The sequence below is a fragment of the Pristiophorus japonicus genome, chromosome 14 (assembly GCF_044704955.1).
Source record: "Pristiophorus japonicus isolate sPriJap1 chromosome 14, sPriJap1.hap1, whole genome shotgun sequence".
NCBI lineage: Eukaryota > Metazoa > Chordata > Chondrichthyes > Pristiophoridae > Pristiophorus > Pristiophorus japonicus.
This window is the reverse complement of record NC_091990.1, coordinates 97,913,799-97,940,697: the sequence shown is the minus strand read 5'-3', so window position 1 is coordinate 97,940,697 and position 26,899 is coordinate 97,913,799. Positions and strand designations below refer to the sequence as shown.

The 26,899-nt window shown below is 45.1% G+C and overlaps 1 protein-coding gene across 4 annotated transcripts in view; it reads right to left on the bottom strand.

The window, feature by feature from the left end:
• Positions 1–26,899, bottom strand: part of pidd1 (p53-induced death domain protein 1) — a 128,424-nt gene that overhangs the window by 12,677 nt on the left and 88,848 nt on the right. For 2 of the 4 annotated variants that reach the window (XM_070899398.1, XM_070899399.1), the window contains exons 11-16: positions 23,408–23,558; positions 22,750–22,873; positions 14,853–14,971; positions 12,541–12,648; positions 7,593–7,665; positions 3,433–3,559 (exon numbers count right to left, since the gene is read on the bottom strand). In XM_070899398.1, the coding sequence (XP_070755499.1) occupies positions 3,433–3,559; positions 7,593–7,665; positions 12,541–12,648; positions 14,853–14,971; positions 22,750–22,873; positions 23,408–23,558 (702 nt within the window). Of the gene's footprint in view, positions 1–3,432; positions 3,560–7,592; positions 7,666–12,540; positions 12,649–14,852; positions 14,972–22,749; positions 22,874–23,407; positions 23,559–26,899 lie in introns of those variants that run through there. The other 2 variants (XM_070899400.1, XR_011596577.1) reach the window with 2 other exon arrangements.

The window sequence follows — 26,899 nt, the reverse complement described above, 5'->3', positions numbered from 1 at the left end:
TAGTCAGTGACAATGGGCCGTATTTCACCAGTGCTGAATTCAAGGAACTCATGACCCGCAATGGGATCAAGCACGTCACATCTGCCCTGTTCAAGCCCGCATCCAACAGCCAGGCAGAACGGGCAGTTCAGACCATCAAGCAAAGCTCAAAACGCGTGTCGGAAGGCTCCCTGCAGACCCGACTGTCCCGAGTTCTGCTCAGCTACCGCACCAACCCCAATCGCTCACCGGGGTTTCCCCAGCTGAGCTGCTCATGAAAAGGGCGCTCAAAACAAGGCTCTCTCTTGTCCACCCTGATCACGTTGAGGGCAGGCGGCATCAACAAAGCATGTACCATGATCGCGCAAATTTGTCACGCGATATTGAGGTCAATGATCCTGTGTTTGTACTCAATTATGGACATGGTCCCAAATGGCTCGCTGGCACAGTCATAGCCAAAGAAGGGAATAGGGTGTTTCAGGTCAAATTGGTCAATGGACTAATGTGCAGAAAACATTTGGAGCAAATCAAATTGCGGTTCACCAACAGCTACGAGTGACCCGAAGAGGACACCACCAACTTCGACCCTCCAACACACACACACACACACACACACACACACACACACGTGGCAACCAACATCATGGTTGACCACGAAGCCGAACTCACCATCCCCAGCAGCCCGGCAAGGCCGGCCACCCAGCGAAGAACCAACCAACTCACCCACACCTGCATTTGTATCGAGACGATCGACAAGGGAGCAAAAAGCCCAAGATCGTCTCACTCTGTAAATAAGTGTACTATTGACTTTACAAGGGAGTGATGTTATGTATTTAATCCTTGGTAACCTGTATCACATCATCACAGGAGGGCTTACCTGTTGGAGTCCCAAGGGATCCCAGCATCCCTTGGGAGCACTGTATATAAGCAGGCCATCCACGTGGTACCTGCACTCTGGAATCGAATTAAAGGAGCTAAGGTCACACTTACTCATTGCTTACAGTACTCAGTTTCATCCTTTATTATGAGCGTAACAGGATTAATTAGCATTACAAGGTGACGTCGCACAAGGTGATGTTACCCGACATAATATGGTGTGCTTTTTCACAGCTGCTACCAGTTAATGATCAGTCTGAAGGAAACGGAGATTATGTACCAACCAGTCCTACCCAATCTGCATGATCCACCAATAACTACCATTAAACAACCCAAATTGAGGTGGTCAAACAATATATGAGCCTGGAGCATCACTACAATGAGATATCATTGACCAAGAGGTTATTAGCTAGATCTTGAAATCAAATGCATCCTCAGGAAGCATAAGTTTGATGAACAGGGCGTACAGATGTATGCTAAGGTCAAGAAGCCATCATCTCCACCCCACTCCACAGCTGCTAGTCTTGAACCTGCTACAGAAAGCATGTCAAACACCTGAAGGGTTGCAAAATTCATGGGAGAACCCCCCCAGTATTTGGACTCATTGGAAAGGAAATTTAATTTGGAACTATCTACCAGAAAGTTTGAGATCCTAAAGTGCACATGGAAGAAACTATGAACTTTAATCGAATTTGGGATTTTACAAGGCAAATTTGGTCTGTGGGGGCAGGGCTAAGAGCTAAAGGAACTATCCTTCCAAGAAGGGAGTTTGAGTATTGAAGCTGTCTGGGGTATTGAAGCTAAAGCAAATTGTCTGGAGAATTGTGGATACTCGAAAACCCTTCTCCCCAGGAGACATTAACATAGCTAACCATCATCCTGACCTGGAAAACCATTCCAGCACATACATAATAACAATGGCACATCCAGCCTGCATGAAAAACCCAAGCACAGACAGACACTGCAAATACCAAGCCAATATTTCCATCAAGAAAACAGATTTAGAAGATCGACACATCCGAGACAAGTTAAAATTTAATGAGCCCGCCAAAATATGACAAAGAAATATCAAGCCCGCCAAAATTAAACAAAGATTCTGGGCTGATTTGGCGTGAAGATTAGAACAGCTCCAAAGGTATAACTGGGCCCTGCTTTAACAAAGGGTATGCCATGCTTAACAGAAGGAATGCACACAGCAGCATATCATAGAGCATCAAGAAGGGAGAAAGATCACCGCAGCAGTTTTAATTACCTTCTCCAGCCTCGATGTCCTGAAATCGGAAAAAGGAAGGAAGAACATCACCATCGCGGCAGCAACCGACCACAGCCAATGTGGTACCACCAAAAGCACCGCGATCGACCAACTTCGAAAACAAAACTCCGCAAGGAAGAAACCGAAGAATCGAAAGTTTCCATTCTACAACCTAGGCCTGACTACCAACAGGTGAAAACATTACCTCAAGAGATTTTGAACCTATTGCTACCGAACGAAAGAAAGTGGGTACTTACCCCATAAATCCAAAACGCGCCTTACCGCATCAGCGGACACTACCCAACTGAAGACTGCGCAGTAAGAAGTCTTCTATGACGTTCGGGGTGCGTCAAGCAGAACCTACAGAATCCAGCGAACCCAGAAATCGCGAACCACCGCCAACTACCAATAAAGGATTGGTGAGCATAGTCCCCTGTTTGCCCTGGAGTTTAACCTAGTCAGCGTTTGGCATTGGGAGGTGGGAGGTGTATTATTCACTGTAACCCCTTTGAATGTGTAATGTACTGTTCTTTACTTGAGTGATTATAAGTTTGACATTGTATTTTCTTGCCTTTAATAAAATCGAAGTTCCTTTGCACCAAACCAGTTGTCCCTTGTACTTTATCACAACACCCAAATAAATCCAGAATCTAGAACCCAGGGAATGGGAGTGATTTGAACCGCTCAGGTAGTCGGAGGTGAACCTGACCCCACACACCACCCATTACACACCCGGGAGGTTGCAACCTGCCCACCACCCCAAATGTCAAAGCAGCCAACATCAAGGTTCTGCATGGGTGAATATCACTGGGAGTACGGCAAAGCTGGTGTTATGCTGGCTCAGCCATGTGGTACCAGTGGACGATCCAGTACAGCTGCACCTTTATCAGTTATCCTTTAGGGAAGATATAAGTGAGGCATCCTCCACAACTGGTTCAAGGTCAAGCTCAAGCAGAATATGAGCAACTGTGCTATGCCAGTGACGTACTGGGAACACATTGCACAGTCTGGGTGGATTGACACGTAGCCATTCGCAAAAGAGTGGCAGGCGTCAAAAGGCAACAGTTGGTAGTTGTGCATCAGAAGAAGAAAAGAAAGGAGGGCTTATCTGGAAGCTCACTTTGCTGGGCTTGACTACCAATGTTACAAATGCAGGCTTTTTCTGTGCATGTATTGCCCTCACTTGCATATGGCAGAAGAATGCAAACAAGAATACAGACCTTCTGTTGCTGCTGACCTCCAAATTAATCTGACAACCATCATGACACTACGAACAATTCAGTAAACCACATTTGACCATTGGCATGAAGAAGTGTCTTCCTCACCTGTTATTATAGCCTATTCTTTCCAGTTGTGAATAGGATAAACCGAGATTTATACCAATATTCCGCCATTCCGGCCCGATTCTTCTTGCAATACTCAAAAGATTAGCTTCAGTGAGGTAGCCAGTTTCTGTCCAAAGATAAATTAAGAAACCATTTAACACAACCTGCAACAAATATCATGAACCTGTGTGCACTCCGTATCCCTTCAATCTATTTCAGTTATCTCTTTCCATTACTGGACATATAATCATGAATATAGTTTGAACTCACTGTGTAACAATTGGAGAGAATTTTCAACTTTTAGCACTGTTACTCCATGCCAGAAAAAAGTAAGCACCCAAACCATCTCGAGGCACCTGCCCTGGTGAAAGGTATTAGCTAAAGCTGTCCATGCAATAATAGGTAACATCTGTAAAGGTTATAATGTGCTGGCAGCCCAAACCCAGCGGCTGCAGAATGCAAAGAGCACCCATCTGTAAATCTCAAATCCAAATCAAGGGGCCGAAATTCAGCTCCCCAATAAGGCACGCACGGCCAGTCGGCCGTTACCGCCCGTTTGCGGCGGCCATGCGGCAGAGTCGAGCGGTCGCCGATTTCTGGGTCAAATGGCCGCCGCAAGTTAAATTCAGCTCGGGGGGGGTTTCTGGCAGTCCCCACTTCCGCCCCGCCGTGGCTGACTGGACGTGCGTGTGTCATCAGTGTGCGCACCGCCAGGACCCCCCACCTCCCGCGACATTTAGCGAGCAAAATCTTCTTGCCGCCGAACGGTGCCCCCAGCAGCTTTTTCTGTCGGTTCACCGAGAATACTCTCTCTCTGCTCTGGCTGTGCAGCGGCCATTAAAGACGAGGGCCCAATGCCGTGGCCGGCATTTTATTTTTTTTGCCGGCCGATTTCCATGTCGGCCGGACTATTGTGCCCCCAGGTTCGGCCGGGCCGCCAACAGGTGCCAGGTCGCTGACCCGACCGAAACCCTCCGTGGTGGCCCAGTGTCCGATTGCGACTGATGGCCGATTCTCTCCCCCTTACCTGAGGGGAGAAACGTGGTGACGCAGACGCGCAATGATGTCACCACCGTTCCGCTGCTGAGTGACAGCGGCGGGGAATCCATCACGCCTCCACTTCCGCCCCTCACCAGCACTTACCGCCGCACTTTCACCCCCTTTATGATCAACTTTCTGGCCGATTGAAAAAAAAACAATGAAGTAAATTTTGCGAAAGAGGGGACCTCTTCTGAAACGGCAGTAAAAGCTCTTTTACAAACAAAAGGTAGGTGCACTAGCTTTCGGGCGGGATTAAATTTTGGCTCCCATGTCTTCCTAGTGACTTGTGCCTTGTAGATGGTGGGAAGGCTCCCCAAAGCCATTCCACCATCTACAAGGCACAAGTCAGGAGTGTGATGGAATACTCTCCACTTGCCTGGATGAGTGCAGCTCCAACAACACTCAAAAAGCTCGACAGCATCCAGGACAAAGCAGCCCGCTTGACTGGCATCTCATCCACCACCTTAAACATTCACTCCCTCCACCACCAGCGTACCGTGGCTCCAGTGTGTACCATCCACAAGATGCACTGCAGTAATTCGCCAAGGCTTCTTCAGCAGCACCTCCAAAACACGCGACCTTTACTATCCAGAAGAACAAAGGCAGCAGGCGCATGGGAGCATCATCACCTGCAAGTTCCCCTCCAAGGCACACACCATCCTGAATTGGAAATATATCGCTGTCCCTTCATCGTTGCTGGGTCTAAATCCTGGAACTCCCTCTCTAACAGCACTGCGGGAGTACCTTCACCACAGAGACTGCAGCGGTTCAAAGCGGCGGCTCACCACCACCTTCTCAAGGAATTAGGGATGGGCAATAAATGCCAGCCTTGCCAGTGATGCCCACATCCCGGAACGAATAAAAAATCAAATGTTTTGAGATTGTGGCTGAAACCGTCTGCTTTCTCAAAACACTCAAAAAGATGGCAGTATGTTATCAAATAGCCAGGAGGCACAGCCAGTGTCAACCACAAAACAGCTTGTGAGATAACTTTCGAGAAAGGGTCTCACACCACTGTGTGCTGGAGTCCAATCATGGACCTAATTCCAGAATTCTTCTGCCATTTTCTCATTGAAACAGTTGTGCATTGACATGGAAGTGGCATTATAACTCTCCCCAGAGACAACTTGCTAATGACCCAGACTGCTTGGGGACCAACACTCAATGATCTTCCTTTTGTGCACTTACCTGGTCGATCTATACCATGCAAGATGGTAAAGGCCACCAATGTACTGACAGGAACTAAATGGTTGGGTATTTTTATAATGCAAATTGGAGACACCGCGAACAGGAATATTCACCAGCAAATTCAGTTTTAGTAAAAACTACTCTTCAATGGGCTGTAATATATTTTTAAACAGTTGGACCCAAGCACTGAACTGAAAATATATTTTATGACTCACATCCCCCGAGACCATGGCCAGTCACTGCCATAACAAGCAATAAATGACAAAAGCATTGTTGGCATTTATGGACTATCTTTGGCTTTTACCAGAGGTGGAGCATCAGTAATTTGTCAAGTGCTGCAGTTAAGTAGTTATTTAAGCAGGCCTATACAAGTGCTGCAGTTAAATGGTAATTTAAAGCAGGCCTATATATTTAGATTCTACATTGTTGTGTTCGTTGAGGCCTGAGTCGCCATCGATTCAAATAACACACGGGCTTTCATTATGGATTACTATTTTGTGTTTACGACATAATTATTCTTCAAGATCGTAAGATGATGTAGAGGGAGAACAAGACATTAACACCAACTACAGGTACTAACAACACTCGTCTTTTAATAAAATCAGATTCTCTTCCCTCCGTTTAAAATATATATATATATATATATACACTGACAGAAGGAGGAAAAGAATTGGCACAAAAATTACCCATTGGAAATGGCCTAATTTTTTACTACCACTACTGAGATCAGGATGTGGTACTATGAGAAACAGCAAAAGGGAATACAATGGTAGGAGAAATAGCAGAATGCATGTTTCCGCTGTTGTAAACCTCTTAAGGCTCTTATTAAAATACAGGGGCCGAAATTCAAGCCTGTTACCGCTGTTTTGCAGCGGCCATGCGGCAGAATCAAGTGGCTGTCGTGTTCCAGTCAATTGGACGACCTGACCCAAATTCACCTCGGGGATTTTTCGGCCTGTGCCCACTTCTGCCGACCACCGCAAGGACGCCATCAAAGCGTGCACCACCACTATCTCGCACCTACATTTGAATCCGCCCCAAATTTGCTGAAAAAAATCTACGAGCCACTGAACGGTGCCCCCGACAGCTTTCTCTGTCGGTGCACCTTGTCTGCTCTCTCTCTGCCCTGGCGGTGCGGCGGCCATTAAAGGCAAGGGCTGAATGCCGCGGCTGCCATGTTAATTTTTTTGCCCGTCAACTTCCATGTCGGCCGGACTATTGTTCCCTCGGGCAGCCTAGCACCTCCTCTTGGGTGCCAGGCCGCTGGACCGGCCGAAACACTCCCAGGTGGCCCAGTGGCAGGTTAAAAAATGCCCAATTCTCTCTCCTTTAACTGAGGGAAGATCACGTGGTGACGCACACGCGTAGTGACATCACCACCGCTCCGCCGCTGTCACAGACTCGATCCCGCCCTGCCCCTCAGCATGGCTTACCGCCGCACTTCCACTCCCATTATGACCGACTTCCGGGCCAACATTACAAAATCTTCCAAGTCCGGAAAATTGATCGGACAGCCTCATTGCTTCTGGCGGTAAAAAAAATCGTGGGTGCACCAGCTTTCTGGCATCTCTGAATTTCGGCCCTGTTAAGTATGGAAGAACTCCACAAGACTGAGTACGGTGAGCTAAATTGATGTGACCTTAGTCTCTTTAATACAACTCCAGAGTGCCTAAGTAGCGAGGTGTGCAGGTGACCCTGGGCCTCCAACAGTTGCGCCCTCTGGTGGCAAGTCTTACACAGTTACAATGTTTACATACATAACAGGCCCCAGAGTGTTTGGACACAGCAGAGAACGCTTATTGGATCTGTGAATTCATGTGCTACCCAGTGTCAGTCAGCACCAAGTAGAAAATGTATTCCATTGCCCAACACTTTAACAAGCACAAAAAATAAATCAAAAAATTAACATTTGGAAAGTAATACAGTCTCACCTTCATCACCTAGATTTAATGGTGGATAGGATGATTCCATTCTTGACTCATTCTGAAGTCTTGATTTCTGTTTCTGCAAAAAATGCATCAGGTTTTTTTTTTAAACTCGCTTGAAATGGTGTAAGCTGAAAATGGACTGTATGTAAACAGATAATAGCTGTTAGCAGTCTAACGTCAGAATTGGAACAGTATAGCTTCAAGCCCCATTCTAGGAATTGAGCCCATAATCTAGCCTGGCAACTCAGTGCAGTACTGAGGAAGTGCTGCATTGTCAGAGATGCCGTCTTTAGGTGAGACATTAAACCAAGATCCTGTTAGGTTGTTGCAGTGCTGCAGATAGATGTTAAAGATCCCATGGTACGACTTGAAGAAAAGAAGAGTGAGTTCTCAGCTTTCTGGCTAATATTTCTTTCTCTCACAAACAACAAATTAACTGGCCATTCATTTCACTGCTGTTTGTGAAATCTTGCTGTGCACAAAATGGCTGCCATGTTGGATTGTTTGTCTTGAATAGGTGTTAATCGCAGACAAAAGGTTTGCTGAGTCAACACTTGTAAATTGGGTGCAGCTCCAGTGGAGTGGAGTTAAACAGAGTGGTTCATTTGGGAATTTGGAAAGAGTGAGTATTCAGTTAAGAGGGGGAAGATTAAAATCAATTAAAAAAGTAAAAATAGGTAAGTGATATTTCCCTAGCTGCTGAGTTGGTCAGTTTGGTTGCTCAGTTTTTCTCTCTTTTCTTGGGCATTGGTTTAAATTAAGAGCTGGGATTATAAACTAAACGTTCAACACTTCAAATCTTAACTAATTAAATACATTAGAGATGGCAGGGCAGATGGTGAGTTTCTGCCATTGCATGTGGGAGCTGGTGGACACCATTGAGGTCCACGGTGACCACATCTGCGGCAATTGTCTGCAGCTCGAGGAACTTCGGCTCCGCGTTGATGAGCTGGAGTCCAAGGTGCGGACACTGCGGCACATCAGGAAAGGGGAGAGTTACCTGGATGTGGTGCTCCAGGAGGCGGTCACATCAATTAGATTAATTAACCCAAATTTGGTCCGTGGTCAGGGACAGGAAGGTGTGACTACGAGCGAGGCAGGTATGGGGACCCAGGAGATAGTCATGGAGGAACTTCAGCCCTTGCTCTTGTCCAACAGGTTCAAGATTCTTGCTCCCTGTGTGGACGAGAGCAGGGACTGCAGGGAGGATGAACAAACTGACCACAGCACTGTGGTACAGGGGGCCATTCAAGTCGAGGGAATAAAAAGAAATACTGTAGTGGTAGGAGACAGTATAGTTCGGGGGATACTGTTCTCTGCAGCCGAGAGTGTGAGTCCTGAAAGCTGTGTTGCCTGCCCGGTGCCAGGGTTAAGGACATCTCCACTGGGCTGGAGAGGAACTTGGAGAGGGAGGGGGAAGATCTAGTTGTCGTGGTCCATGTAACGACATAGCTAGGACAAAGAAAGAAGTTCTGCTGAGGGAATATGAGCAGCTAGGGGCTCAATTAAAAAGCAGAACCATAGCGGCAATAATCTCTGGATTACTACCTGAGCCACGAGCAAATTTTATATAGGGTAAATAGGATCAGAGAGATGAACACGTGGCTCAAAGATTGGTGTGGGAGGAATGGGTTTCAATTTATGGGGCACTGGCACCAATACTGGGATAGGAGGGAGCTGTTCCGTCGAGATGGACTTCACTTGAACCAGGCTGGGACCAGTGTCCTGGCGAATCGAATAACGAGGACTGTGGATAGGGCTTTAAACTAAATAGTGGGGGGTAGGAATCCGATGAGCGGAAATTTAACAAGTCAAAGAGAAACAAGAAGGCAAACGTGCAGGGTAGCGATAAGGGTAATGATAATCAGAGTGGGACAAGTATGGATGGAGCATGTAAACATAAGACAAAATTAAAAGCTCTATATCTGAACGCACGAAGCATTCGTAACAAGATAGATGAGGTGAAGGCACAAATAGAAATGGGTATGACCTGATAGTCATTACAGAGACGTGGTTGCAAGGTGACCAAAGCTGGGAACTAAATATTCAGGGATATTTGCCATTTCGTAAGGATTGGCAGAAAGGAAAAGGAGGAGGGGTCGTTCTGTTAATAAAGGATGAGACCAGTGCAGAAGTAAGAAATGATATTGGCTCAGAAAATCAAGATGTAGAATCAGTTTGGGTGGAGATAAGAAGTAATAAGGGAAAGAAGTCACTGGTGGGAGTGGTCTACAGGCCCCCAAACAGTAGCCATTCTGGCACAGAGGATAAATCAAGAAATAATGGGGGCTTGTAAGAAAGGTACAGCAATAATCATGGGCAATTTTAATCTTCATATTAATTGGACAAATCAAATTGGCAATGGTAACCTTGAGGAAGAGTTCATAGAGTGAATGCGGGATGGTTTCTTGGAACAATACATTGTGGAACCAACCAGGGAGCAGACTATTTTAGATCTGGTAATGTGCAATGAGTCTAGATTAATTAATGATCTCATGGTGAAGGATCCTCTTGGGAAGAGTGATCAAAACATGGTAGAACTTCAAATTCAGTTTGAGGGTGAGAAAGCTTGGTCTCAAAATAATGCCCTGAACTTAAATAAAAGTAATTACAAAGGTATGAAGGCAGAGTTAGTTAAAGTGGACTGGGAAAATAAATTACAGGGCAAGACTGTAGAAAAGCAGTGGCAAACATTTAACGAGATATTTCATAACTCTCAGCAAAGATATATTCCAGTGAGAAAAAAAGACTCTCAGAGAAAGATGAACCATCCCTGGCTAACTAAGGAAATAAAAGATGGTATCAAATTGAAAACAAAGGCATACAATGTTGCGTAGGACAGTGAAAGGTCAGAGGATTGGGAAAGTTTTAGAAACTAGCAAAGGATGACTAAAAAATGATAAAGACAGAGCTTATGAGAGTAAACTAGCAAGAAATATAAAAACAGACAATAAAAGCTTCTACAGGTATATAAAAAGGAAACGAGTAGCTAAAGTAAACGTTGGTCCCTTAGAGGATGGGACTGGAGAATTAATAATGGGAAACAGGGAAATGGTAGGGACTTTGAACAAATATTTTGTATCGGTCTTCACTGTAGAGGACACTAAAAACATCCCAATAATTGATAATCAAGGAGCTATTGCAGGGGAGAACTTAAAACAATCACTATCACTAGAGATAAAGTACTAGGGAAACTAATGGGGCTAAAGGTGGACAAGTCCCCTGGACCTGATGGCATGCATCCTAGGGTCTTAAAAGAAGTGGCTGCAGAGATAGTGGATGCATGGGTTGTAATCTACCAAAATTCCCTGAATTCTGGGGAGATCCCAGCGAACTGGAATAGCGCAAATATAACACCTCTATTTAAGAAAGGAGGGAGACAGAAAGCAGGAAACTATAGACCAGTTAGCCTAACATCTGTCATTGGGGAAATGCTGGAGTCCATCATTAAGGAAGTAGTAGAAGGGCATTTAGAAAATTATAATGCAGTCAAGCAGAGTCAGCATGGTTTTATGAAAGGGAAATCATGTTTGACAAATCTGCTAGAGTTCTTTGAGGATGTAACGAGCAGAGTGGATAAAGAAGAACCAGTTGATGTCATATATTTCGATTTCCAGTAAGCATTTAATAAGGTGCCACACAAAAGGCTACTGCACAATATTGGGGGTTGGAGGTAATATATTAGCATGGATAGAGGATTGGCTAACTAACAAAAAACAGAGAGTCGGGATAAATGAATCATTTTCTGTTTGACAAACAGTAACTATTGGGGTGCCGCAGGGATCAGTGCTGGGGCCTCAACTATTTACAATTTATATTAATGAGTTGGACGAAGGGACCAAGCGTAATGTAGTCAAATTTGCTGATGATACAAAGATAGGTGGGAAAGCAAGTTGTAGGGATGACGCAAAGAATCTACAAAGGGATATAGATAGGCTCAGTGAGTGGGCAAAAATTTGGCAGATGGACTATAACGTGGGAAAATATGAGGTTATCCACTTTGGGAGGGAAAATAAGCAAACAAATTATTATTTAAATGGGGAGCGATTGCAAAGTGCCGCAGTCCAGAGGGACCTGGGGTACTTGTGCATGAAACACAAAAGGATAGTATTCAGGTACAGCAAGTAATCAGGAAGGCCAATGGAATACTGGCCTTTATTGCAAAGGGGATGGAGTATAAAAGTAGGGAAGTCCTGCTACAACTGTACAGGGCATTGGTAAGACCACACCGGGAATACTGGATACAGTTTTGGTCTCCTTATTTAAGGAAGGATATACTTGCATGGGAGGCAGTTCAGAGAAGGTTCACGAGGTTGATTCCTGAGATGAAGAGGTTGTCATATGAAGAAAGGTCAAGCAGATTGGGCCTTTACTCCTTGGCGTTTAGAAGAATGAGAGGTGATCTTATTAAAACATATAAGATTCTAAGGGGGCTTGGCAGGGTAGATGCAGAGAGGATGTTGCCCCTCATAGGGGAATCTAGAACTAGGGGACATAGTTTCAGAATAAGGGGTCGCCATTTAAAACAGAAATGGAGGAGGAATTTCTTCTCTCAGAGGGTTGTGAATCTTTGGAATTCTCTGCCACAGAGAGCTGTGGAGGCTGGGTCTTTGAATATATTTAAGGTGGAGATAGACAGATTTTTGAATGATAAGGGAGTCAAGTGTTATGGGGAGCGGGCAGGGAGGTGGAGTTGAGGCCAGGATCAGATCAGCCATGATCTTATTGAATGGAGGAGCAGGCTCGAGGGGCCAAATGACCAACTCCTGCTCCTATTTCTTCTGTTTGCATATATAACAGTCACCGCACTTTAAAGTGAGATGTGATAAAGTGTTCCGTAAACACAGTTTTTCTCTCTTAATAAAATACATTGTGATTCAATTGTGGCAGCTTGTAATTTTGCTTCGATCGTCTGAAGAAAAGAGAACATTAAGAAAATAAAGCAGCTTACTGGCAATTTGATTGGTAATGTGGCCAACCACATCGAATCTGGGCCTTTCCGCTTCTTAACAGCTTCCTTGGGGATGTTTTCTGGCAAGGACCCTCTGTAAAAGGAAACCTAGATTGAAGATCAGTAAAACACCATTACGTCTTTTAAACTGCGCTTCTTGCACAGGATCCTATTATTTAGAAAACCTCGTCATGGAGCGATGGAGATGCGCTGGTGCTAGAATTGTTAAGCCCAATCACGGAGAGGTAGGGCACAGGTTTAAGTGTGTACTTCCTCACGTGGCAAGTTTCCAATCTGCCACTGCCAATAGTGGGGGGGCCTGATGGTTCTCCACAAGGACGGCTCACCATTTTAGTGCACCTCCTCAGCTCTGCCCGAAGTGAAGGCCCGAGAGCCAATAAGCTGCTCACTGTCTCCTTCGGAGAACAGTACACAAGAGGATAAGTAAAATATTTAATAACAAGAGAGCTTTCTCAATTTGTTTCCTTATTGCTAAGTGACTGATGTGAAATCGCGTGCGTCCCCAGGACAATGTATGCTCTCTCATCAGCTAATCCACACAGTCAGCAAAGAAAATGATCAACATAATACCGGAACTTTAAATGAAGCCAGCCCATTTTGCATTTAAATTTCATTGCCCAAGGGTTGCCTATTTTGTTTTAAACTGTTACCAACCGTCCTGAATAAAGAAAGAAAAAGACTTGCATTTATATAGCGCCTTTCACGACCACTGGATGTCCCAAAGCGCTTTACAGCCAATGAACTACTTTTGGAGTGTAGTCACTGTTGTAATGTAGGAAACGCGACAGCCAATTTGCGCTCAGCAAACTCCCACAAACAGCAACGTGATAATGACCAGATAATCAGTTTTTTGTTTTGTTGATTGAGGGATAAATATTGGCCAGGACACCAGGGATAACGTCCCTGCTCTTCTTCGAAATAGTGTCATGGGATCTTTAACGTCCACCTGAGAGAGCAGACAGGGCCTCGGTTTAACATCTCATTGGAAAGATGGCACCTCCGACAGTGCAGCACTCCCTCAGTCTCAGTGAGGGTCTCAGCAGCAGATGAGCTGAGGCAAGGGTGGAGACGGGCGATGTTACGGAGCTGGAAATAGGCGGTCTTAGTTATGGCGTGGATATAAGTAGAAATGCAAGTTCTTCATTTATTTGCTTTCAAAACATCGGAAACATAGAATTCCCACAATTGTTAAAAAGAACAGACAATGACTACAAATATAAAAGGAAAACGAGAATTGTTCAATATGAGGTGACACCCATGAGAGGAGGGGATAGTGGTGGGGATGCTTAACAAGCATTTTGCATTGCTTCAGTGTTTACAAAAGAGAAGGTTATGGAGAATAGGTAAATCCTGAATTGGTTAAAAATGAGATGAAAGATAAAATAAATAAAAAGAACATATTAGAGAAATGTGTTAAGCTGAGGCAGGACAAAAAGCTAGGACCCGACTGGATGCATCGCAGGAATCTGAGGGAAATTGGAAAAGAAAAAGCAGAGGCTCTGGAAATTATATTTCAGGGTTCTATTGAGAATGGATGCATGCCAAAGAATGGAGAGTGGCCAATGTAGTGCACAATGTTGATAATGCGAGACAGATCTATAGGGTTAGATTAATTAGGATGGGAAAGATGAAGTAGGGAGGGAGAAGACTGGACTGGAGCATAAACACTGGCATAGAGCAGTTGGGCTGAATAGCCTCTTTCTGTGCTGTACATTCTATGGGCTAGAAATTGCCCTTCGCCCCGATTGGAGGTGGTAACCTTCCGGTGCCGGGACTTCCTGCGCCCTGCCTGGATGTCCCGCCCCCGATGCAGAATTGGGCCGTACGCCCCTCAAAGGAAGCGGTAGTGCGGTGCTGGGTTCAGCACCATGCAGAGCAGGCCAGAGCTACGTGGATGCTGACGCTCTGCATGGCGCTAACGCGCTACAACGTCCCTCCCCTTCCATTAAAGGGGAGGGCCACTGCGCACTCTGCAGGTCCTTTGGTGGCCGCCACTGGGCTACCCGGCACCCAAAATGGAGTGATGGGTTACACGACGGCGGCCCGGTCGACGCGAGAGCCGCCATTTTCGGACCAACCCAAGAGTCGTCCGACAAATAAAGATGGCGGCCCGGGGCGCTAAAGGCCTCCCCTTTAAGGGGCGCCCTGGCGGCAGATATCCGCCAGCCTCGCGGCTCGTGGGGCAATTTCCCCCGTGGGGTGTTAAAAGGTTGGCGCGCCGGCGATGAGCTTCTGACTGTAGAGATGCAGATTCACGGCAATCTTAACAAAACAGGGGCAGCATTATTCACCTGTCCTTTCACAGCCTGTGTTTTCCTGTCTGCTATGGTGGAGACATAAACTTCCTTACTGTTCTTCAGATGAGAGTAAAAGATGAACCCGATTCGCCCATCTACACAGTCTGGTCGATCTGAAAGAAAAGCAAGTACTTAAATAACATTTAAAATATTAACTAGAAAACCATTAACAAGTGCTAGCACACATTGTCTCTGTCCCTTCCTAAGTCTGCGTACTGCATCTAATCCTGGGCATGATTGATTATTTTAATATTAAATTTCATTTGGTCAACAACAGGCTAATTAAAGTATCTTAGTCATCTCATTCTCTGTGTACAACACAAAACGGCACCAAGGATTCTACATGGAATACCAATATTCTGAATACAGGATAATGAATTATTTATATTGCACGATCCAAAGTAACTCAGTACGCCACAACATCTCGTGCCACAATATGGGAAAGGAAGCTGTGACCATGGATTTTTTTTTAAACATGCATCGAATGATTACAGGCAGAGTCTCAAACCTCGAGTTCATATTCTGAGCAAACAATTCTTGCTTCACCCTCATAGTTTGTGTGTCAGATATCTGACAGCTTGTGTGTCAGGGAACTCACTCACTTTTTGTTGAGGGCTACAACTAATTTTGTTGTAAACATTAATCAAGTGCCCCCTGATTAAAGGGGGGGTCACACTCCAAAAACTTTTCAAGTGCTCCCTTGTTTTCTTTTTCAGGCACCAAACACACAAATTATACAAGTGTCCCCTGGCTAAAATGGGGAGGGGGGGTACTAAAACCGACAAACTTAAACAAATTAGACTTTAGTTAGTGTAGTTCAAATTCAAATTTGGTTGCCGGGGGTGATGATGCACTCCGGTACCTCCGGCGCTCACCTCTCGCGGAAGGCCGTGAGCATACCGGTGGACACCGAGTGTTCCATCTCCAGGGACACCCTGGCTCAGATGTAACCGTGTTGAGGGCTACAATCTGAGCAGTAGTTTACTCAATGCTCGCTCACAGACCGAACATAGCGAAACATGCTTCTCTTTCCCTTCTTTTTCAAAACCCTTTCTCACTCTCTCGCTGCAGCATCCAATGCTGGTATATTGGGAATGTAAACCCAGGAGGTACGGTAGCATAGTAGTTATGTTACTGGACGAATAATCCTGAGGCCTGAACTAATAAATCCGGAGAAGTGAGTTTAAATCCCCCCCACCCCCCACCCCTGACAGCTGGGGAATTTAAATTCTGTTAATTATATGTCTGGAATTTTTTTAAAGCGAGTATCAGTAATAGCGACCATGAAACTACCAGATTGTCGTAAAATCCCAATTGGTTCAATAATGTCCTTTAGGGATGGAAATCTGCTGTCCTTACCCAGTCTGGCTCCATGTGACTCCAGACCAACAGCAATGTGGTTAACTCTTGACTGCCCTCTGTAATGGCCCAGAAAACCATTCAGTCATACCAAACCGCTACGACAAAGTCAGCACTGGGGGAGTACTGCAGTGGTTCAAGGCGGCGGCTCACCACCATCTTCTCAAGGGCAATTAGGGATGGCCAATGAATGCTGGCCTTCCCAGCAACGCTCACATCCCATGAACGAATAAAAAAACATGAGGAACAACAAGACCACTATAGGATGCAGTTGGGGCTTGACACTGGCCCTCCTGCTGAGACTACCGCTTTAAACAGCGTGTTACACAATAGGTTTTGTGCTCCGATCATTTAAATCAGGCAAAATATGGGTGCTGCCTGTGCTCTTTTTGCGGGTGGCCGTCAACCATGGCCCACAGTGGCACTGGCCGTTTTTGGGCCGAATTGAATTTCTAGGCCTACAATTCTAAAGCTGCCCCTTTCATTTAAGTGACAAAACATGTTTTAGTTAGCCTGTTCCTCCCATTGTGCAATAGAAGACTGCAAACCAAAACAGGAGACATAAACTCAAAGTGCAACTCAAAGTACCCAAAATATGACATTTATATTAATATCGAAAACTGTGCATTATTAAAAAGGTAAAAGATGCTGTGGAGTGTTATGAACTGCAATACAATCTTGACAATGTTCTGATTACATACTTGACCTTTACTATTTTGGTTTTTAATCAGAACTGTACACCAATGTTATGTAGCCTTGCAACACAATTTTTTTTTTAAATGATTAAAAGCTTCACAAATATCAATTCTTTCTGGAACTATTGTTTCACAAGACACATAGGAGCAGGAGTAGGCCATTTGACCCCACAAGTCTGCTCCGCCATTTAATATCATGGTTGATCTTCTCATAGACTCTGTTCCACTTTCCTGCCCGCTCCCCGTAACCCTTTATTTCCCTTATTGCTCAAAAATCTGTCCATTTCTGCCTTAAATATATTCAAAGACCCAGCCTCCACAGCTCTCTGGGGCAGTGAATTCCACAGATTACAACCCTCAGAGAAGAAATTCATCCTCAACTCAGTTTTAAATGGGCGGCCCCTTATTCTGAGACTATGCCCCCTAGTTCTAGTTTCCCCATGAGTGCAAATATACACTCTGCATCCATCTTGTCCTGTCCTCTCATTACCTTATATGTTTCGATAAAATCATCTCTTATTCTTCTGAACTCCAATGACTATAGACCCAACCTATCTTCATAAGTCAACTCCCTCATCTCCGGAATCAACCTAGTGAACCTTCTCTGAACAGCCTACAATGCAAGTATATCCTTTCTTAAATATGGAGACCAAAACTGCACGCAGTACTCCAGGTGTGGCCTCACCAATACCCTGTAAAGTTGTAGCAGGACTTCTCTGCTTTTATACTCCACTCCCCTTGTAATAAAAGCCAACATTCCATTTGCCTTCCTGATTACTTGCTGTACCTGCATACTCACTTTTTGTGTTTCATGCACAAGGACCCCCAGGTCCCTCTGTACTGCAGCACTTTGCAATTTTTCTCCATTTAAATTATAATCTGCTTTTCTATTTTTTCTGCCAAAGTGGATAGCCTCACATTTTCCTGCATTATACTCCATCTGCCAAAATTTTGTCCACTCACTTAGCCTGTCTATGGCCCCAAATTTCCCCAGCTGCTTAGAGCTGCGTATCTCGATGTAGTGCGCCGACTTCCCGGAGGAGAAAAAGCGCCAAAAATCTACCTGTGAATTTGGCCGCTCCCTCGCCGTCCGGATCCATCGGCGTCATGCAGCAGAGTGTGGGGGGGGGGGGGGGGGGGGAAGCACGTCCAGCGGAGGGAGGGGCTTGGGTCCAGCGTGTCGTGCAGTGCCGGCAGGGGCACGCATGACTGTTTCAGTGTGCGCGCATGCGCAATGGGCATTCCAGTCTGCGTGCATGCGCAGTGTATCAGGAAGCTTGGCAATCGGCCAATTAAAGGGAGAGCGTCCTCAGAATAAGTGGCTATGGAGCATATATAAAGGTGAGGTCTGAATATTGATTTTTGTGTGGCTGAGGGAGTGGAAAGGAGTGCTGGATAGGTGTAAGAGAGGTGTAAATGTGATCTTTCAACATTACCTGCGTTGAAGTCCAATAGACGAATGGCGCAAGAGCGTGCAAGAACCACCAAGCACTTCCTCCATGAGGAAGTGGAGAAATTAGTAACGGTTATTGAGGAGAAATGGCTAGAGCTGGATATCAGCAAGAGTAGTCCATCAAAGGTCTCCCCCAAGGAAATGAGGGAAAGGTGGAACCTCATTGCTGAAGAATTCTCTGCTGGGGCCAACACTGCAAGATCTGGAAGCCAGTGCAAGAAGAATTGGCAGGACATTGGTCAAGTAGTGAGTGTAAGTAATATCTTCATCTTTAAATTGAATTGCAGTGGAAAATGTGAGCATCTGTACGTGTCCGACCCATCAGAAGCGCACCATGTCTGACAATTTATATCTTCATCTTTGCAGAAGAAATTGGCCCACAACAGGAAGGAGAGAACTAGAACAGGAGGAGGTCCGCCAAATCTGCACCAACTGACACCCCTGGAACAGAGGGTTGCTGCCTTGCTGACTTGCACTGGCAGAAAAAGAATAAGCTCTGCACAAGCTGAACCCTCACGCGAGGGTGAGGGTGAGTCATTAAAATGCATAGTGGCCCTTCAAATCAACCTGCTAACTGGCCTGCTACACGTGAAACTACTCATGCCACCCATCCTGCCCCCTCCTGTGCTGCTAACCACTTGACTGTTGTGTTGTCTTTTGCAGAAGACGACGACATTCCTCATGATCCTGAGCATCCAGATGCGTGTGCTCCAGACTAAGGCGGGTGGAGGGGGGAGGAGGAGGGGTCCATGGAAATGTGTGCTCAGGAGAATGCTGACAACGATATCGATCATGACATATCACAGGGCATCACACTGCCAAAACCCTCCATTAGCTCCTCAGCAACCTTCCATGGGTTCACATCTTCCGAGATTGCGGGTCCGAGTGGCGGTCGGGAAATTCATCTTGGAACACCCAGTGCCCCACCGTCCCAGCCTGCGCCTCGCACTGGAGGGGTGCCACTAGGTAGACCCACGGCAAGGGGAAGGAGAAGCCGACCAGTCTCTCCCGAGAGGCAGCCCTCAGCAGAAGTAAATCAGGTTTTTTCATTGGGTGAGGAGACCAATGCCCTCACAAGATCACTCGTGGCGGCTGTCATTGGGGTGCGTGATGAGGTCACCACACTATTGGGTGAAATCTCTGCACTAAAATGGGAACTGAGGGCGGGCATTGCAGAGGGTGTGCAGGCGATGGCAGATGCCATGCGGGAGCTGGCTTCTGCAATAAGGGCACAAAGGCCGGAGACTCAAATTTCACTCCCACTTCACTCCACGCACCAACCACCGGTCAGACCCAAGGCCGGGTCCCCAAACCGCCCCCCCCACCCCCATCATCATCACCGACCCTATAAGGGAGTGCACTTTCCCTGAGATGTGGGTGAGGGATGGGTGCAGACTTTCTTTCCTGCTGTGGATGTTGTTGTTTGTATTGTTGAAGTGCACTGTAAAATTCACAATAAAAGATATTTTGCATCCAAACTGAATCATCCCCCTTTAGGACCACGCAACATTTCGGGTCAACTGTAAAAAGTTAAAATCTCTCACCCCTACAGTCATGCGTGCCTGCCGCCCCCTAGCCCTGGCGGGAGGGCTAACCGATATGTTCTGCAGTCGGCAAGGTAGGACTGCTCTATTTTCTGTAGCTGATTTATCTTTCAATTATTTGTGGTGATGTTGTGCAGCTGTTGTGATGAAGATGTTGTAATGTTGTGCAGATGTTGTGAAGGTCTTTAGAGCTTTGGAATCCTCTAACTCACCTTCCCCCATCTCTGGCTACCCGAGCTGATTTCTTAAATGTAGGTAAGGTTTTTCTGTGCCTACAAAAGTGGGCACATACACTGGCCTAAGTTAGTTTGGAGTAACTTTCAGCTGGCTAAATTTGCTTCGATGGCCAGAAGAGGCGTAAGTGGCTGGTCACGCCCCTTTTGGAGAAAAAAACCTAACACAAAACCTCACTAACTGACTTACACTGGAGCAAGGTAAATGGGGAAATTTGCGATTTTTAAGTTACTCCAAAAAAACCTACTTGCTCCAAAAAAAGCGGGGCAACTCTTGGGGAAATTTGAGCCCAATATCCCTTTGCAGATTTTGTGTGTCCTCACAATTTGATTTCCCACCCATCTTTGTGTCATCAGCAAACTTGGCTACATTACACTCGGTCCCTTCATCCAAGTCATTAATATAGATTGTAAATAGTTGAGGCCCCAGCACCAATCCCTCCGGCACCCCACTAGTTACTGTTTGCCAACCAGAAAATGACCCGTTTATCTGTTAGTTAGCCAATCTTTAATCCATGCTAATATATTACACCCAACCCCGTGAACTTTTATCTTGTGCAGTAACCTTTTATGTGGCACCTTATCGAATGCCTTCTGGAAGTCCAAATACACCACATCCACTGGTTCCCCCTTATTCACCCTGCTCGTTACATCCTCGAAGAACTCCAGCAAATTTGTCAAACATGATTTCCCTTTCATGAAACTATGCTGACTCTGCTTGATTGAATTATGCTTTTCCAAATGTCCTGCTACTGCTTCCTTAATAATGGACTCCAGCATTTTCACAACGACAGACATTAGGCTAACTAGTCTATAGTTTCCTGCTTTCTGTCTGCCTACATTTTTAAATAGGGGCGTTACATTTGCAGTTTCCAATCCGCTGGGACCTCCCCGGAATCATGGGAATTTTGGTAGATTACAACCAATGCATCCACTATCTCTGCAGCCACTTCTTTTAAGGACCCTAGGATGCAAGCCATCGGGTCCAGAGGACTTGATCTCTTTTAATCCCACTATTTTACCGAGTACTACTTCATTAATGATAGTGATTGTATTAAGTTCCTCTGTCCCTATACTCCCTTGGTTTTCCCCTATTCGGATGTTTTTAGTGTCTTCTATTGTGAAGACCGATACAAAATATTTGTTCAAAGTCTCTGCCATTTCCCTGTCCCCCAATATTAATTCCCCAGTCTCATCCTCCACGGGACCAACATTTACTTTAGCTACTCTTTTCCTTTTTATGTACCTGTAGAAACTCTTACTATCCGTTTTTATATTTCATGCTAGTTTACTTTCATAAGCTATCGTCTCTGTCTTTATCATTTTTTTTAGTCATTCTTTGTTGGTTTCTAAAACTTTCCCAATCCTCTGACCTTTCACTGTCCTACGCAACATTGTATGCCTTTGTTTTCAATTTGATACTATCCCTTATTATCCCTTCTCTTACAGTCTCTCCTTCTCACTGGGATATATTTTTGTTGTGACTTATGACATATCTCCTTAAATGTCTGCCACTGCTCATCAACTGTCCCACACTTCAATCTATTTTCCCAGTCCACTTTAGCCAACTCTGCCTTCATACCTTTGTAGTCTCCTTTATTTAAGCTTCGGACACTGGTTTCTCATCCTCCAACTGAATTTGAAATTCAACCATATTATGGTCACTCATTCCTAGAGGATCGTTTACCAGGTGATCGTTATTAATCCTGTCTCATTACACAGTACTAGATCTAAGATAGCCTGCTCCCTGGTTGGTTCCACAATGTATTATTCAAGGAAACTATCCCGGATACACTCTATGAACACTTTCTCAAGGCTACCCTGGACAATTTGCTTTGTCCAATTAATGTGAAGGTTAAAATCTCCCATAATTATTGCCATTATTTTTTTTTACAAGCCTCCATTATTTCTTGATTTATACTCCGTCCAACAGTTTGGCTACTGTTAGGGGGTCTATAGACTATGCCTACCAGCGACCTTTTCCCCTTATTATTATTATTCCACCCAAACTGATTCAACATCTTGATCTTCTGAGCCAATATCGTTTCTCACTAACGCACTGATCTCATCCTTTATTAACAGAGCTACTCCACCTCCTTTCCCTTTCTGTCTGTCCTTCCAAATTGTTTCCTGTAACTTAAACATGAATGTGGTGATCAAAACAAGAACCTCTACCATAAAAGTATCTTTATTCAACATTTCTACTGTTGTTTCAAAATGAATGTCAAGAGACATCTGGAATAAATACTTTAAACTTTGCCTCTCCCATTTCTCATTATGTGACCTTGAATTAACAGCTGTGTGATCAGCCTGTGGTGTAATTTTGACAGAAACTGTATTGCTCCTCAATTGCAATATAATAAATATTCCAGCTGCCTGTCTGTTCAGAAGGCACATAAATGATAGTTAATGGATCGGTGAAATACTGCTCCTGCCGAACTGTTAATTTGCATTTGAAAGCACATGGTTTCAATACAGAAATATTTTAACATGAAAATCTGTCTGTATTTTTAGAAAAGAGCTGCAGTTTCTAAAGCAATTGGCACTGGGAATCTCACAAGGGTCAGACATCATTGGATTGAACACCGTTCCATCACATGGCATTACCTGAATCAATTTCAATCCCTTTTTCAAATCCAGCAAAAAACTGTTCGCCCTCTAACATTTCGACAATATCAGATGGCTCGGGTCCCCGATACCGGTCCTCCAACCTCTTGCAAACAGATTCAACCTGAGCAATAGAAAGTCACGTTAAACAGGCCATTAGAGTTGTGAAATATAGAGAAGCATTTGCATGTGAAGTTGGACAAAGACGGTCAATGGTCCTTCTCATGAAGTGTGCGGAAAGGTATCAGCCATGGCTCAGTGGTAGCAGGGTCGCCCAAGTCAGAAGATTGTGGGTTCAAGTCCCGCTCCAGAGACTTGAGCACAATATCCAGTCTGACATTCCAGTGCAGTACTGAGGGAGTGCTGCACTGTCGAAGGTGGCAACTTTTGGATGAGACGTTAAACCGAGACCCTGTCTGCTCTCTCAGGTTGATTTGGTCCTGGCCAATATTTACCCTTACACCAGCATCATGAAAACAGATCTTCAAGTCATCATCGCATTGGTGCGTTGTGGGAGAGTGCTATGCGCAAAATTGGCTGGTGCGTTTCCTACATTTCAACAGTGATTACACTTCATAAGTACTTCATTGGCTTTGGGATGTTCTGAGGTCATGAAAGGCGCTATATAAATGCAAGTCTTTCTTTATACAAGACATACCTTGTGTTTGGGAACGCACTGCAGGAAAATTTGCTCTGGGTCCTTCTTTCTCTGCAGCGCCACAAAATTGACCTGCCACTTCCGCAAGCGCTCGTACACTTTTTTAGCAATACCACCGACATATGTCTTAGTTGTGTACCACAACCAGTACCTGTTTAGCCCAAAAACAAAGCATAATTCGTCAGCAAAGTAATCACATTGGACGAATAGGTGTGATTTTCCGACGCCGCTGTGTGGATGCCACAAGCACCTCCCAAAAAAAGAGGTTTGGGGGGCGGGGGGGGGGGAGGTGAAGAAGGAAAAATTATTTGGAGGAAACACAGCCCCAGGCTGCTGGTATAACCATACAGGCCAGATACATCCAGGTAACAGCCACAGGTCAGATCTGGCATGTGAATTCCCTTTATTCGATCCCCCAAATCTATAGCCACTTGTTTTCCATACATTTCTTCTGCTGCTGCCTTCAGCTGTTTAAACTGCCCAACCATGGAGGATTGGGAAAGACTGCTCCCCCACTGGTGGATTTACACTAATGAAAGTGCAGCCTTTTACCACTAATCAGGGAGGAAGACTGTACCAATCTACTGCGCTCTGGAAAGTTGAAACACTGCAATCAACCACTGAAGATACCACAACTTTTTTTTGTCATCTGAGAAGATTGTGGAGGCCAAGGAGACTGCGGAGTTGGTATTAGCAAGTGAAATGGACAATAGTGGGTCAGACCACGTGGGAAGTGGTGAGTGAACATAGGAACATGAGTAGGCCATTCAGCTCCTCAAGCCATTCAATGAGATCATGGCTGATCTGTGACCTAACTCCATATATCTACCTTTGGACCATTTCTCCTTTGGTTAACAAAAAGCTATCAATCTCTGATTTAAAATTAACAATTAATCTAGCATCTATTGCCATTTGCGGAAGAGAGTTCCAAATTTCTACCACCCTTGGGGGTGGAAATTCAGATGGCTGCAGCCTCTGTTCATGCCCCAGAGGGGTGGGAAAGGCGGCAGAAATCATTTCCAGGCAGGCAGCCAGCTTCTGGCACCCCACTGGGACATTCGGTGCCGGTTTTCAGGGACGCGGGGCAGTATCGTCCGGGAGAGGTGAGCCGGTGTGCAACGCCCCTGGTTTCGACACCATTTTGAAGTATGTTTTCTGGGGGACCCGTAACACCTCGTGGCGCGCCCTAGTGGGGCCACCTGAGAAAGTGGGCGGTCCGAGCTGTACGGGCAGCAGTGAGGGAAGGAATATCTATCTGAGGTAAGTGTGATTATTTTTTATTTTTGTGATTTATGTTTATGTGGTGTCAGTAAGGTATTGGGGATGTTGTTGGTATTTTTTTGCCGATTTTTTTTTCTTCCCCCAGTTAAGTTTCTCTCAGGGCACTCCAAGGCCGGCTCTTTAGCTCGGGATTTTCAGTTGCTCAGCCGGCCTAGCGCCCTAACACCTCCCTTAGCGCTCCACTCCACTCAGGGAGGGACCAGCTGTTGAACTTTGCAGCTGCAGACGCAAACTATTTCCTGGCATAAAATTTACCGTCCCATAACTATTAGCGCCTCAAAATGGACGGTACCGAAGTGTTTCCAAATTTCACTCCTCTAATGTATGCACCTGTGAGTTTATGAGTGGCTTAGCCAGTCACGTGATGTTCACAATATTCAATAAAACCCCAGTCAGTTGAGTCTCGGTCATCCATGATGAGGTATGCAGTTGTAAGCCTAGTGGATGAACTGGTAATGTGTAGTGTGATTGTTAAACCTTTGTTAATAAACCAACTAGTTCTTAATAGCGATGTGTTGTTAGGAATTCTTAACCCATGAACCAAATACATTACAACTCCTGAAAGGTCTGGCTCCAATTTTTAGACTATGCCCCTAATCGCAGAATCCCCAACCAATGGAACCAGCTTCTCTCTATCTAACACTTTGATCAGATCACCCCTTAACCTTCAAAATTCTAGGGCATGCCAACTGAAGCCGAATTACTAAGAGTGATGAGCAGTAGCCAATCAAAAAAGGTCAACGAGGAAGAGATAGACGGACAATGTTGTGTGTATGGGTGTTTGAATATTTAAAAATATATAATAAATAAGCATCAATTGGGAATAGCAAACACATCCATTTTAGTCCATGTAATCTCCTGAACTGGTTTTGATCACCTGAGGGGGTGGAGAGGAATGTTCCCCCCAAAATTTTCCTCACTGGCCCTGGGTTTTTTCTCTACTTTTTTGCCTCTCCCAGGAGATTTTTTGGCTGTGGGGGGAGGGAGAGAGGAATGAAGGGAGAGGAATGAAGGGAGGAAGTGTTTAGTCATGATGCTCCGGCCATCATGAATGTGGGCTAGCCTTGATGGACTAGCTTTTCTTTGACCTGCCTGTCAATTTTATATGTTCATATGAATTTAAAATGCAGTCGTCCACACACTTAAATTTACTGGTGTAAATCATCAAGCATTGACAAAAAAAAATCAGTCACCACAGGGCCAGTGTGTGAAATGCGAATATTGGCAATACTTTGAGGGAGAAATTTGGTTGGATAGTGCCCCTCAACTATTTTAAAGTAGAACATTAAATCAAGTGCCCCCTTTTGGCAAGGGCATTAGAACCCACAAATTTCCAAATAAAACCAACAGCTCTACACTATTCTGTGTGAAACTATAATTCAACTGCCCCCTTATTAAAGGGGCACTAAAACCAACAAAATAAACCAATTAAAATTTTGACGTTAATGGATCAAATTAAAATTTGGTTGCCAGGGTTAATGATGCACTCCAGTCCCTCCGGTGCCCAACTCTCGCAGAAGGCCGCGAGGAATAGTGCCCCTCATGAGGGTTTGCAGCCATGAGCGCGGATATTCGCGGCGCTCTGCAAATTCAGTGTGTCGATACCGGTGGTGCTGAGGAATATTGCTCGGGAGTGTCGCGTTGGTGTGCAACGCCCCCGGTATCGATGTGGAAGCAAAATTTGGTTTGCACTGCACCCGTAGCGCCCCCCCTAGTGACCCTGTCAGAGAAAGCTGGCGTGCAGAGCTGTCCCAGGGCACTAAGGGAAGGAGTAACTGCATGAGGCAATTCTGACTGATATTTTTTTTTGCGATTTAACTTTATTTGGGCTGAGTAATGTATAGGGAATGTTTTTTGTGTTTTTAGTTCTGATTTTTTGTTGTTGCAGGGAGGCCTCTCTTAGGTCACTACAAAGCCGGCTCTTCAGCATAGTATATTCAGTTGCGTGCCTGGACTAGCGTCCCAAGAGAAATGTTGCTTCCCTTAGCACTCCACTCTACTCTACTCTCAGGGCGCAACAACAGAATTTTGCTGTCTCCATCGCTAAAAAATTTCAGGCGCTAAATTTAGCATCCACCCGAAATTAGCGACTCGCAAACCTCCAACCAAATTTCTAGCCCTCTGTCTTGAATGGTTTTGAGTAATGTTTAATTTGTTTGTTTAAACTGAAAGAGGGTTTAATCAGGATTATTTCCAACCTCAAATTATAAA